This window comes from Amblyomma mixtum, chromosome 8 (assembly GCF_055824585.1).
Source record: "Amblyomma mixtum isolate Tamu chromosome 8, ASM5582458v1, whole genome shotgun sequence".
Lineage (NCBI taxonomy): Eukaryota > Metazoa > Arthropoda > Arachnida > Ixodida > Ixodidae > Amblyomma > Amblyomma mixtum.
In genome coordinates, this window is record NC_143019.1 from 13,759,619 (window position 1) to 13,773,427 (window position 13,809).

A 13,809-nucleotide genomic window follows, 5' to 3' on the forward strand; every position below is an offset into this window, starting at 1 on the left:
CAAGTGCGGGTGCATTTCGTTGCATATACCTTTTTGCGCTACTTTTTCTGTACTTGTGCTAGTAGCTGCACTTGATCCTGGCGCAGGCTTTCACAGCTGCTGTTGTCCTCCTGGTAGGTTTCCAAATTGATCAGAATCCGCATCTCGGAGGCCTTGCATGTGGCAGAGGTGTATTTTGCGCGGGGAACAGAAGCTCACAGTTACTCACTTTACCGAAAAAGCTGTCTAAATGTCATTTTACTTGCTTTGTCGATTAGTGCAGGGTCGCTCTGCCACCTGCTAGACTCCCATTTAGCATGTTTCTTGGTGTGATAGACCAGGAAAGATTGTTTCCTGAAATGTGAAGCAGCTAATTTTTTGTGATGTTACATCGTATTCATGTAGATAAATTTAAATGATCATTAGCGTTCATATAGCAGTCCTGTTCCACATTTGTTGGACTTGATATGGCTTCTGCTGGAGCCTTCTTTCCTTTGGCACATCCCTCTTGCCCAAAATTCTGGGATGATCGCCTGGTAGCCTACATGCTTTTGTGTTTAAACGTTGCTTCGCAACATGGGTGGTTTTAAAGTGGAACCTGAGTGGGACATTTTCTTAGTTTTAATTGCTAATTTTATTGTTTACTTGCTCGAGTGTGCTTTGTGTAACTTTTTCTACAGCCGATGGACACAGGGTAAAAGCAGCTTTCCTTTTTTTTGTGTTATGTACATGACAGCCTTTTGTAGCCACATTTTTGTTTTTTTGACCATCGTCTAGTTTTTGGTGGGTGATTTGCACCCGTACATATTTTTTGCACCTCGCTTCCATTCGGGGGAATAATTTCATTGCGGTGGCTCCCGTTTCCACCTTTGTTGTTCAGATGTGCGTCAGCTTGACAGCGGCCAATGTTTGTCTTTCACGAGCCCAGTTGCCACATCTAAAAGATGCCCTGGTGCTAACTGGGTAATGACATTCCAACACCTTTAACTGATAGGTATTCCAACTGCCACACATTTTTAGAGTAGAGTGCATGGAAAGCACACTTTTATGTGCAACTGTGTCAGCAGTATTCAAAGCCTGAACACTGCCTTAGAAACCCTTGGCCACTCGTGCCCTGAGGCAATGCATTTCGTGAAAAAATATGTTGAAAGCAATTGGTGCCAGTGTGGATTTCGAGCGGAAAACTTCATTTTGGGGAGAGTGAGGGATGTATAGATGAGCAGCAAAGACGGTTATTCTGTTACGACTTTCACTCGTCACTAGTAGCTTTCTAGGAGCAGCGTGGCATGTAGGGTTGAATCAGCGTTGAGGCAATGCATTCAGATTTGTTAATTTCAGTTCTCAACAATGTCGTAGGTTATGCACTGGCAGGAAGAGTCTTTTATCCTTTGAGTAGTCTGTGGAACGTTTTTCAGCATTGTCATTTGCATTCAGAATGTGTTGGAAGACAATCTCGTCAACCCTGCTGCGGTGGCAGCGTTTCGATGGAGGTAAAAGGCAAAAGGTGCCGGTGTGCTGTGTGATGTCCAGAGCCCTCCACTACAGCGTCTCTCATAACCCATGTGTCACTTTGGGATGCTAAACCCCACAATTTACTTTTTTTTTAGAATCTCCTTCCGATTGACACAGCTGTGAAAGTAGTGGTTGAGGTTTCTTAAAGGAACACTGAGGAGAAATTGAAGTTGGCTTGTATCGACAGAATACCAGCTCCTGATTACAAAAACGCCACTCATACTGACAACAAAGCTCTTGTAACGTAGAAAAGAGCAAGAACCAAAATACAGGTATCGCCGCCACAGGCCAAACTCGCAAGTACAAGCTTCATGGCGTCATAGGACAAAACAGTGTTGCTAGAACCAATAGTTCTAGCAACACTAGGACACGAGAAGCTACGAATCACTGAGGCGCAGCAAATGCATGCGCAAATCTCCTTGATGTCGCCAGATGGCGCCACGTACCCGATAGCTACGCGCGCTCCTGCAGCGCCGGGACCAATCAGCGCTTGCTCTCAGCGGTATGGGGGCTCCCGGTATTCCGCTAACGGTAACAAGGTACACGGTATGCTAAAGGCATCTATTTGCGAGAACTTCGTTGACGACTTCGAGAACGGGATCCATTGTAACGCTGGCAAAACGCCGGTGCAAATGTAAACGAAGCGACGGCCGCAATAGCCGATAGATGCGGCCGTGCGGCCGGCGGTAGCTTTCTTTTCGGCTGCTGCTGGGCCGCACTGCTGGCCGCCAGAAATCACGGAGTCTGCGTTACGTCATGTGAATGTCATGTTTCACGTCACTTAGTTCTGTGTCGTCATAGCAGAATCCCAAGTTTGAATCAGAGCGGTGGGAAAAACTTTTTCAACTTCGAATCCAGATTTCTTAGAAATAAATGCATCTTTCGCTGCCGGCCAAGGGGCAACAAAGCCATGACATGCTGAACTATCGGATTTTGCTATAAAAAAAATATTAATAGTGCTCTCCTCAGTGTCCCTTTAACAGGCTATCTCCTTTAGCTTTGTTGTCACTGGATCAAAGAGAACCATGCAGCTTCAGATCCTAGATTTCGCTACGATGTTATTTGCTGAGCTTTGTAGAAGGCCAGTGGCAGCAGTGGATATCAGTTGTAAACTTATGGGGTGGTAGCACCGTTGCCGTAAAGATTTCATGCATTGCGTTGCTAATATTTTGCTGAAAATCTAGCTGTATACTAGTTTTTCACAGCAGCTTTCTTTTTTCATTTCATTGGATGTCAGAACAAGGGAACAATTTCAGAGGAGAGGTGTCATGAACTGCTAGTGCCAGATAAGTTGCTTTAGAGTAACTGAGTAGAAGCAAGGAGATGTATTCACTTTTGCTTTTGCATACTTTGTTTACAGCTTGCATGATCTGTTCCTGCTTCTCTATCTTTTGAAAACTTCTTTTAAAAGCCTTGCTATTCACCTGGTAACGTCGAAGAGCTGCACTGGTGGCACCTTACATCTCACACTGGCCCTCCTTTGCAGCCAATGCAGAGTAATGCAGTTTTGGCTTTCGGCCATTCTCCTTTTCAGCCTTGGAAAAATGGGACCTTCCGCAACAAGGTCTTCTTCGTGTCTTGGAGAGAGTAGGAGCTTTTGTGTGCTCGTTGATGTGTCTGCAGCAGAGATGTGTGGTGCACAGCACCGCTGTCTGGAACTACTGTTCATTGTTCTTGAGGCACGTGTTCATTGAATGGGCTGTTGTTGTGGTTTTGTGTGCAGTGTTGAAATCTGGGTGGCAATCTTTGTCGTGGCGTTTCGGTGCAGACAGAAGAGAAGGTGGTCAAATAGTGTGAGAGTTGAGCTGTGGCTGGCCTGATACTGACTGATCCCTGGCTACCCATGCTAATTGATTCTGGTCGTAACCTGGCCAAAAATCTGCTCCTTTGGAACCATGGTGAATCATGGACAAGCACCGTCCTACTTCTCTGCCAACTAGGATCCCTAGCAAGATGAGTTCTATAACAAGTTGAAAGGGGGAATGGACGAATGCAGTTGCAGGTGGTCAGCCCCAGACTTTTGACAACTCAGTCCTATCGGATGTAAAGGCTTCTCATCTTTCTGCATTGCAGCGTCCCATAACAATACCATATTTACTTGCATAATGGATGCACTTGCATTATGAAGGTAAATGCAGCGAAGTTCTTGCGAAGCAATTTTTCTTGAAAAAAAAAATGTGTTCATTATACGAGTAAATACAGTGTATTGTTGATTCCTCAAATGACATCGTAGCAGGGAAGAATTTGCATATCATGCTGTTTTATGCCCCAGGCTTCTGCTGTTTGTGTAATCTCGGCAACACTGTGATGGAGGGGGCTGTGTGCTTTGGTAGCGGTGCACAGTGCGCCCGGGCTGGAGGTTGTGGGTTTTTTTTAAGCCCTCGACATGTGCAGCTTTGTTCCTGGGCATATTTGTCATAGTATTGTTTTACGTTTATCGTGCATACTTTTTATTGTTCATTGCACATTGCAGCAGCCCAGTGCTGGCATTGGGTGCTTTTGTTTTTGTCAAGGTGTGCTGGCATGCCTTTCCACGTTTATTTGTGTATGCAGTAGTCCACGTGTATGTATTGTGTGTCTGAAAGCCACTCTTGTTCATCGAACCTTCTGTCACTTTTGAATGTGCCTGAAGCGTTTTTGCTTGTGGACACAGTGACAGTGTTTTTGTCTACCGTGAGTGACAAAGGGTACCTTGAAAACCTTGTCAGTTTTGTCTTTTTTCGGCACTGTACAAATTTCTGTTAGTCTTGAGTTTATATAAGAGCCGCTTTCTCTTGGCACACATTTTGCACTTAAAATTCCAGTTGTTTCAAAAATGAAACATCAGATTGTGGTGTTAGCAGTTTTCACTTGCCACATTCATAAGTGCTACTGTGAGCCCCTCTTATTTATTTTTTTTTAAGCACAGTTTGTGATAAAAGTGGCTTAAAATTCTTTTTGTCTAGGGATTCTCAACATTGACAGCGGATTTATTCACTGTGTGAACAGGAGTGGTTTGAAGGCAGAAGTTTTGCTCATTTTTGAAACATTCTACAATCACTGAGGGAAAGCTTGTGATGGAATGAGATTGTCCGTTCAAGATTGGATGGTGATCTCTCATAGTTTTGGTACTGTTTTTGTCTGTACCATTGGTTGCTTGACTGAATGGAGTGAGCTGGCGTATACCCTTGATTAAAGTTCTCATCAAAAGTTTTCTTCTTACGTGTGCACTGTTATTGTGGTTTGTTTGTTGGTCACAAACGCAGCTGTTAAGCTGTCCATTCTGTGACGGCAAACGAGGGAGAGCAGAAGTCACACAGAAAGTGATGTTTATTTGTAGCCCTTGGCTCTTGTAACTTGGCAGCTGAGGTATCCAAGTTAATTTCGGACTTCCAGAGAACTCCAAAGGATGATTGAGCAAGGTTTGAAGCATAGTTACTGCACAAAAAATGCATGTTGTGTCCTTGGCACTATGAGCTGCAGGGAAGACAAGAGGTGCTCAGCAGCATGCAACATGACCTTGTGAAGGCAGACTAGAAGGCATGGTCATGCCACTTTACCACCTGTGAAGACCTGTAGTCAAGTTCAAATGCGTAGACTTAGTAATGAAGTTCGGCTCTTGTTTCATGAGCTGCTTAGTAATTCCGACGTTGCATAGGTAGCTTCCATCGTGGGTGGCACCTAGCTTATCACAACCAAAGGGCTCCTGTCGACTTTGAAGGCGTTCGGTACGAGGGAAGTATACACTGCAGTAGTCCGTTGCCAATGCCTTGGAAAGGTGCACAACAGCTGCGCTTGGTCTGATCAAGGACCGCACGATGATGCTTGTAAGGCACAGGCAACACTGGGGCAAGGGGAGGGGGTGATGACCGGGTGAAGTGACAAAACGGGGCGCAGTTTGTGGCAGTGAAGCCCCCAGCGTGCTTGTAAACAAGGCAGTTGCGCATTGGTCCCACGGGATTGGGCACGCACGGGTCAGACGCCTGCCGATGTCGAGGCTGGCTCGGACGCGAGTAGTTCGAGCAGAGTGGCCGATGCGCGGCAGCACTGCGCGCACGGCTGTCGGTCGTCGTGCAGCGCGAGCTTCTGCTCGAGCTCCACCAGCTGGCCCATGAAGTTCAGGTTTGGCGAGATGATGGGCCGCTTGGCCTTGAGGTAGCGGTACGCATCCACCAGTGGCAGCCGCAGGTGGTGCATCAGGTAAGCCACCGTGATGGTTGGCGACCGGGACACCCCTGCGTGACAGTGCACCAGCACTCGGCTCCCGCTCGCATGCGCCTCGTCTGCAAAAACAAACAAACAAAAAACAGGTTAAGTGTGCGACCCAAACACGTACTGCTCACTTGTGCCTTGCTTTTTTATAATGTCAAGAAATATTTGGGAGACTCCGTACAAAGAACTGTAGCGTGATCTCTGTCGCACATGATGTGATGCAGAAATTGTGGTTTGGGCGATAAATTCGCGTTGCACTTCTGTTCCACAAAAGCACCAGATGTGTACTCAGTGGTGTACTAGTGCATGTTTAGTGACATTAACACATTGCTGAAAATTATAACGGACAGTAGATGAACAACCTTCACCCATTTCGTGTTCTGGGTTTGCAGCTAATTTCAGCAGCGAACACAGCAGCGCGACAAATTCAAATTTCCCGCGCTAAACACTTGTTGCTCGCAGCGCCATTAGTTGGAAAGCTAGCGTCCGAGGGAAGCGAGTGCAGCATGGAGTGCAGCGTACTACTACTGCGCAGCAGACTGCGGTAGGATTAATTGCCTTCAGTGTCGATAGATGCCGCTGCCGTTGCAACAAGCGCCAACTCATTTCGCCGGGAAGCACTTGTGTTTCCCACCGTCCCGTGACATTTCCGAGCTTTCGTCTTTTGTTTTCTGAGTGCCTTATAGTTCACACTGGCCGGGTTCCGGATGCAGCGCGCACGCAAGGTTCATTCGAAAGGCGCGAGACGAGAAGACGTGTGGTTGCAAGCCGGTCGGGGAAATCCCCCAACAGACGCTGCTTTTCAAGACCGGATGTCAACGTTCACGGAATGCCAGTTGGGTACGTTGGCGGCAAACCCCTTCATCAGAGACCGCGCCATTTGGTTGCAGAAAGTAAACATCACGTGCGATATTTAGCCGAGCAGGTTCGGCGGTCATTCTTAAGCCGCGAGTTACTGAAGTGCTGCACAGAAATACACCAGGCCTTGATAATAACCACGCAGATCTAGATTAGACTCGGAGACGGCTTGCCATGCACTTCAGATGCGACTTATCAGGCCTGGCCTTTTGGACCGCGCCGACTGCACTGGCAATTGCCGAACTGATAAGCCACTCTGCGTGTAGCCTCGACAGTTCCCTTTTCTCGCTGGCTGCGCCTTCTACTGGAGGTCTGCTTGAAACACTCGTCGCCGAAGTTATGCTTGGTTTATGGGGTTTAACGTCCCAAAGCGACTAAGGCTATGAAGTTATGCCGCGTGGTCAAAATTCGCACGCACGGTTACGCTAATTTTTACAGCGCACAATGATTAAACTGGGGCCATTTTGTGTCGATTCGTAATATCAAAGGGTCGGATTGCACTGTCCAAGGTCGCCTACACAGGGACGTTGCAGGCATCGGAGAGCCTCGATATCAAAATCGCAAATCGTTTTCTTTTTTGTTCAATGCACCAAAGAAGGTGAGGCGACGAATGGGAGGAAGAAGACTCCGATTTGGAAATTTTTACCCTCGATGGAGGATTAGATTGGTTATCATTTGATCGCACCAGGAGCTCTGGCTTGTCTTTTAAGACGGTGACAAAGACCACGATGTGCGTGAAACAATGCACCTGGTTAGAATTAGTACGTACAGCTCCTGTCTCGTACAGATGAATCTCAATTCGCCGTGGCGCGTATCACCAAGCTTTTTTTCTCTGCGTACTTGGCGTGTTTCGCCGCTTTCGCACATTCCTAATGTTGTCTGATCCACAAAAAACCAAGGCCACCGCAGTGCACTTCGCGACGAGCTCACCCGGATAGTGACGCAGTCTGTGGCCCCCAGGAACCAACTGCGCGCCGCGGACATGACGCGAAAGCTCGAACGATGCGTCCCGAGAATTCCCAGAAAAGCAGATGCGCGGCTCGGCTGTGTTGACGCAACGGGTTTCTTTTTTTTTCCCCTCCCCGCATCGCCGCCGCGGCTCGCTTGATTTCTTCCGCGTGTCGCTGACGCGATAATGGTGACGGCATAGAGTGGCGCGAGGTGGATTAAACCGACGCCGCGGACGTGTTGACTAGGCCAACACACTCGTTCATATAAACGGTACGTAACCTAGCGCAGAGAGGGAGAGAGAGATGGGAAATCTCCGCTGCTGAGTCGACTTCTTTCTCGGGAGTTATGATCTAACCACGCGAGGTTTGCATTTCGCCGACTCGACCTCACTCGTTTAGAGTGGTGTGCGGCTGTCAAACACGGTACCTGCTCACAACTGCAGCCATGTGGAGGCTCACAGAAGCGAGCAGCGCGCCTTGAACTCCCAAGATTTTTTACGGTACGTTGGCATTCTTCGCTCCGAGGCTTCGCGCGCGCGCGCTGAAAAACCGCGCGCACTCCCCGGGTTGGCGCGCTCGGGGTGCGCGCCCCCGCTGACGTCACGACGCGCGGTGACGTCATGACGCACGGGGCCACGTGCTCGCGGTGACGCACGCAACGCGCGCGGGGTCCAGCGGCCTCCGCGCAGGTATACCCATACCATACACCATACGCGCAGAGGCACCGTTAACAATGGTCGCGCTCCCGGCAGCTGCAGGCGCAGATTGCGTCCCTGCTGAGTCATTGCCCTGCCCGGATTGGGGGACCACCTTGCCCGATGACGAAAGCCCCCGCCGCGCGCAGACGGTCCGCGTCAACAGTTGCTACTGTGCGCGAGCGCGGCATGAGTAACCGGCCCGACGTTCGAGCCCCACCGAACGAAGGGCTGGGAACGCGATGGTCGCACGAGAAAAGAAGCGGGGGACGGAGAGGGGGGTTGCCCGACGCGGATGATGTCAGCGCCTACACGCTTTGCGGCGAATCATTCTCCCCGCCCGTTTGTACGCGAACAGCTGTGGGCGCAAGTGTGTGTCACTTCATCGGGGTCACCGGCTGCCATCTCGTCGAGCCGCAGCTGACCCCGGCCCGACACCGAAGCGCATAGTGGCCCGCCGTATGTAACGGGGCGATACGGAGAGCCGGATCGGTATTGAAGTAGCCTAGAAGTGGTGACGCCTAGTTTCCGCAGATCGTAAGCTGCACGCCGTAGCGCATGCCACTCAGTTGCAATTATGCTCCCAACCAGAAAATTAGTGCTTCGTGCATCGTAGCACTGTCGTTAAAAAGCATAAAAAAAGTACGAGTTACTGTTGAGTGTGTGTTGGCTGTCAGCGCACACTAAGGTTCTATTGACTTTCAACAGAGCTTCTGCAATGGCGTACTGAATAATACGGAACACCCGGTACGTGCAAGCAATGCGACCTTAGAAAACTGCACACTCGAAGAACACTAAAATCCTATTGACTGTCAACTTAGCTTCCTCAATCGTGTACTGATTAAACTAAATACCCAGTCATCATCATCAGCAACCTGACTAGGCCCACTGCAGGGCAAAGGCCTCTCCCATGTCTCTCCAATTAACCCTGTCCTTTGCCAGCTGCGGCCACAGCAAACTTCTAAATCTGATACGCCCACCTAACTTTCTGCCGCCCCTGCTACGCTTCCCCTCTCTTGGAATCCGCTCCGTTACCCTTGATGATCAGCGGTTATCTTGCCTTCGCATTACATGCCCTGCCCAAGCCCAGTTATTCCTCTTGATATCGACTAGGATATCATTATACACCTTTAGCATGCCGTGTTACCGTAGCCGGTACCAGGATCCCGCGCGCAGCTAATTCGCATGCGCAAATCATCTTGACGGCGCCAGATGGCGCTAGGTACACGATAGGTTTGCGCGCCCCTACAGCATTGGGGCCAATCAGCGCGTGCTCACCGGCGGTGAACAGGTTCCCGGTAATCCGCTAACGGTAGCACGGTATGCCATAGGTGTCTATTAACTCGCGTTTGTTCCCTCACCCACTCTGCCCGCTTCCGATCTCGTAACATTACACCTATCAATCACCTAGTAACGTGCAAGACTACGATAGCCAGCGACACCTGGACAAGCATTGCAGGAGCACAGGGACACCTACCTAGGAAGCGGAAGGCATCGTCGAAGAACTGCTTGAGGTTCTGATGGCAGCTGTCGGAGGCCGGCAGCCGCTTGCAGCGCAGCCCCGGGCAATGGCCCTCGCCGGGCTCATCTTCTTGCTGCGGGTGTGGCGTCACGTGTAGCACGTGTCCCACGCCCAGGCGGCGTAGCAGCTCGGCGTCTCGCGCATCTCGCTCGTTTCCCAGCAGCAGGAAGGGCAACACGCACGTAGCCGGCCACTGGGCCACGTCCGGAGGCGCCGCGGCCTCGGCCTCGCTGGCGCTGCACGGCGCACTACTGCTGGTGCACTCGTGCGCGTACTGGCGCTGGAACTCGCGGAAGCCGCCTGCGAAGAGGGAACGGAAACAGCAACGGGTTACAAACAAGCAACGGGATCGGGCTGGCTGGTGCAGATCTCTTTCACCAGGTGGCGCTAGTAACGAAATAAGGACAAATGGGGGACCAGTGTTCAGGCCTTCGCCTGTCCTTTGTGTCTGCGCTCACTGAACGTGTGCTGTGATTGTAGTGGAAGGGATAATTAGCTTTCCACTCTGTAAATGTAAAGCATTAGAGAGTTTTAACACACCGCGAGCCGCCATCTGTGCATGCGCAGCTGGCTCCTCGAATTATGCTAAAACTTTCGAACGCTACCAGGCAACGTGTAAAGAAAATGGCGGGGGGGGGGGGGGGATATAACGGCAATGGTGTAGCACAAAGTCCATATACGCGTCTACGAGATAGGGCTAAGCCAAGCGCGGTTTAGGCGACAGTGGGTCCCAACCACTTGTCCTGGAGTCCGTTCGGCCATCGGCATCAGAGCCATAGTGCTTTGCACTCGTCCGACGCGGCCCTCTTCCCGTCGGCAAGCCTCCGTCAGAGCTTGCAGGCCAAAGCCACAGCTGCCGCTGGGCTGAAGCCCGACTGGCGCTGTCACCTGGCAAACGGCCAGCTGACAGCCAAGACTTCGCTGGGTGGACACGCCTGCCGTCTCCGTACCGAAACTCCACTCAGACAGCGGACAACGAAGGAGTGCTATCACGGACCCGAGCACAAGTGGGTTAGGTCCACCCCAACCGACTAGTGTTTGCACTGAAGAGAGACTGCTATGGTACCTTTCCTTCCGTCGCAGCTGTTCGCTCCTCTCCTGAACATGCAGCGAAAACCCAGCAGACGAGGCTTTCTGCACTTCGCCTCCATCGAAATGAGGCCGGGAATCGAACCTGCGACTCAGCATGAGAACGCCCCACCACGGAAACCGGTGGGTGATTCCTCCGCGGGTTTATCGACTCCGGATGGAAGGCGACAAGACACGCCAGAGCTCCCGGGAGGCTCTAAAGAGGCACCCCGGTTCCCACTGACCCGCTCGTGACGGTCTCAACGCGCCCGTGTGTGCGTGTGTGACTAATACGCTCCATTGATTGCTGGGGGCGCGCGGTTCCCAGGGGACGGTGGGGGGAGAAGAGCAGCGGCCGAAACGTCGCTATCCGTGATTCATCGCGGCGTCATCGCGCGCGCGCGGAGGACTGCCTTTGACTCACGACACATCGCCGTCCCCTCCGAGCGCGGTAGTCACCGCTGATGCTGCTGCACAACGAGTGTATGCACGCACCCGCGTCTTCATCGCCGGTCGGGAGAGCGTCATGTGACGCACACCGCGGCGGCAAACACGTCAGCCGGGGACGGCCACTCCGCGGTCAGCCCCGCAATGCTCTTTGTGTGTATTAGCGTGTGTGCGTTGTGTGTTTGCGTGTGTTACAATGTTCACTCTCGGAAGAAGGGCGGTGGTGCGATCAGTATAAATGACGCGATAGCTCAATTTCTTTGCACTTTTGAATTAACGGGACAAACATGGAATGAAACGAAACCGACATTTTACCAGTCTGTTCGATCACTGCTTTCTTGCTACAACAGAAGAAAAAATTCACTTTACATCGACTCCGCTACATTAAACGTTCATTGTTGAGAGCGCTCCTTAGAGCCATGCATAACGGGCGACCAACGTAATGCTCTAAACACGAGAAAGCCCATCACGAGGGTCCCTCGGGAGGAATTTATCCTATTCCCCCGATGGAACAGAATGCGGCAACGCTATCCGATTAACGTGGCTAATCAATAATAAATCTCGGTCGTTAGCTTCCGGCTTCATAAACTTCCACCGCTCAGCTCGCACACGGGGCATGACGTCTGTGGCATGCAGCTGCCCGTCATGCCACATGGGTTTCGTGCCACGTGTCATGCCATTCATTTCCGCGGCTCGTTCCTCGCTACCAACGTCCGTTTCCCAGCCTACCCCGCAGAGTGTTTCGCTATCTCTGTGAAAATATGCTCCACCCTTTTAGAGCTGCCGGCCAAGACGTTGGTCTCGTAAACAATTGTTTCTTCTCTGCCTCTGTGGGTTCAACAGGCGTTGGAGCTTTACCCATTTACTGTGCATTTCCCAAAGGATGATCTATACATGCAATTTATTATATGCGGACCTTGCCCATTGCCTCTTCTATTGCCCGGCTGCTCAGCAGTCGGGTTCCTACCCGCCACCTTCTTTATCCATCACCACCTGGCTCGACTGGCTTGGCGCTGAAGGGGAGGAAGAACAGCGACTTCTGGTCGCCCAGGCGGTCGATATGCTCGGCCTGTAAATTTTGGCCGAATAAACGTCTTCTACTACTACTACTACTATTATTTCTTTACGTGCATGTGAGAGGGTGTAACGTGTTTTGCCGTATACAGTATGTGACGCCCACTTGACTTTCCCATCCTTCCACCGTCCAGCCTGACTTGAAAGCAGCGGTTACTGCGGCCGGGCACCCTTCTTTGTCCCTTTTCAAATGCACCACTACTAGTGTGACGAACCCCAGGCGCAAAGCAGTTTTTTTTTTACACCGCTAGCTTGTGCAAGACCACGGACCACACGACCGAGATCTTCCCTTCCTAAGGTGCATCTACGCACGCGTGTATTAACTCCGTCCGCATATGGAAGAGCGCATGCAGCGCCACCTCCGGTGTTGCTAGCTTTGTGCTCATACTGTATATAATAGAGTTCCTCTACGAAACATGTACAGGAAGTTTTGCAGAAACTACACGGGGAAACTCTTTACAGGAACGCTACCCGTCGGGTGCACATACGTAGGCCATTATGCACCCGTATAAGGAGTTGCGCTCAGCGCCAGCCAGATGGGGAGACACGGCTCATTTCCGTTCGATTCTGGCTAGTTTTGGCAGCCGTAACACCGCGTATAGCTTCCTGCACCGACGGGCACTATAGCTGCGCACCTCCAGGTATAGCGGAGGTTGGGTGAGTCACGCGCGCACCTGAAGAGGTGGCCGTTAAGGGCAGAGCACACACACGCTCTCGCCTCGGCTGTTCGCGGACACACCTATTGATCCACGTGATTCAGCGACTTGGAGGGTTCGGACCGCGGTTGCCATGGGCGTCCGCGGGAGGGGAAAGGAAGAGGGAGGATGAGCTGCCGCTGCTGCTTCGCAGGCACATCATCGTCAGCCCCTCCTCTAAACTGGTGTTGTCGGCCGTCCGTCACCGACCGACGCGAGCCGGGTATGCTTCCGAAGCCGACCGGCGAGGAAGGAAAGCTCTGGCAGCGATCCAAGCTGGCCGCTTTTGGGCCCGCCGTCAAAACGACGACGTGTTCGCGCATTTTTCCTGGTCCCGGCGATATAGGAAACGCTGACCGCCGCCGCCGTATGCCGCGAATCGTCCAGGCCCCTTTGCAATATGTTCCTCCCAAGAGCCCCGGCGGAGCTTGCTTGTGAAGCCGTGTTGTGTGGCTCTTGTAGCCTTCAATAGATTTGAATCGCTGGCGGAGCATAAGGGGGCACAAGCACAGCACAGAAGCTAACACGCCGGGCTCTTAAGCTTCTGGCAAAGACTAACAGTCTTGTTCAAAAGTTTTCAGGCCATTAATCGATTTGGCCTGAAAGTTTAGCACTTACGGCAGCCCTAAAGACCAGAAGGCCTCTAAGTGAGGAGGAGGCTTCTCCTAGCTTTGGGCAAAGATTTAAAGCCCGAGGGTAGTATTCCTGTATATGCTCCCACAGGGACCATTACTGGAGGGGTTCCATCAGCGCTCCACTACACCGCCGAGAAGAGCAAACCACGCAGCCAGTGAAAGAGCACTGACCGAGACTTCCGC

General features: G+C 51.4%; 1 protein-coding gene across 2 annotated transcripts in view; it reads right to left on the reverse strand.

Annotated features, from left to right (window-relative positions):
- Positions 1-4,782: 4,782 nt before the first annotated feature.
- Positions 4,783-13,809, reverse strand: part of LOC149331414 (dual specificity protein phosphatase 10-like) — a 40,493-nt gene continuing 31,466 nt past the window's right edge. For both annotated transcript variants that reach the window (XM_089556556.1, XM_089556555.1), the window contains exons 3-4: positions 9,663-10,007; positions 4,783-5,753 (exon numbers count right to left, since the gene is read on the reverse strand). In XM_089556556.1, coding sequence (XP_089412682.1) covers positions 5,446-5,753; positions 9,663-10,007 — 653 coding nt within the window. In that variant the 3' untranslated portion in view covers positions 4,783-5,445. The remainder of the gene's footprint in view (positions 5,754-9,662; positions 10,008-13,809) is intronic.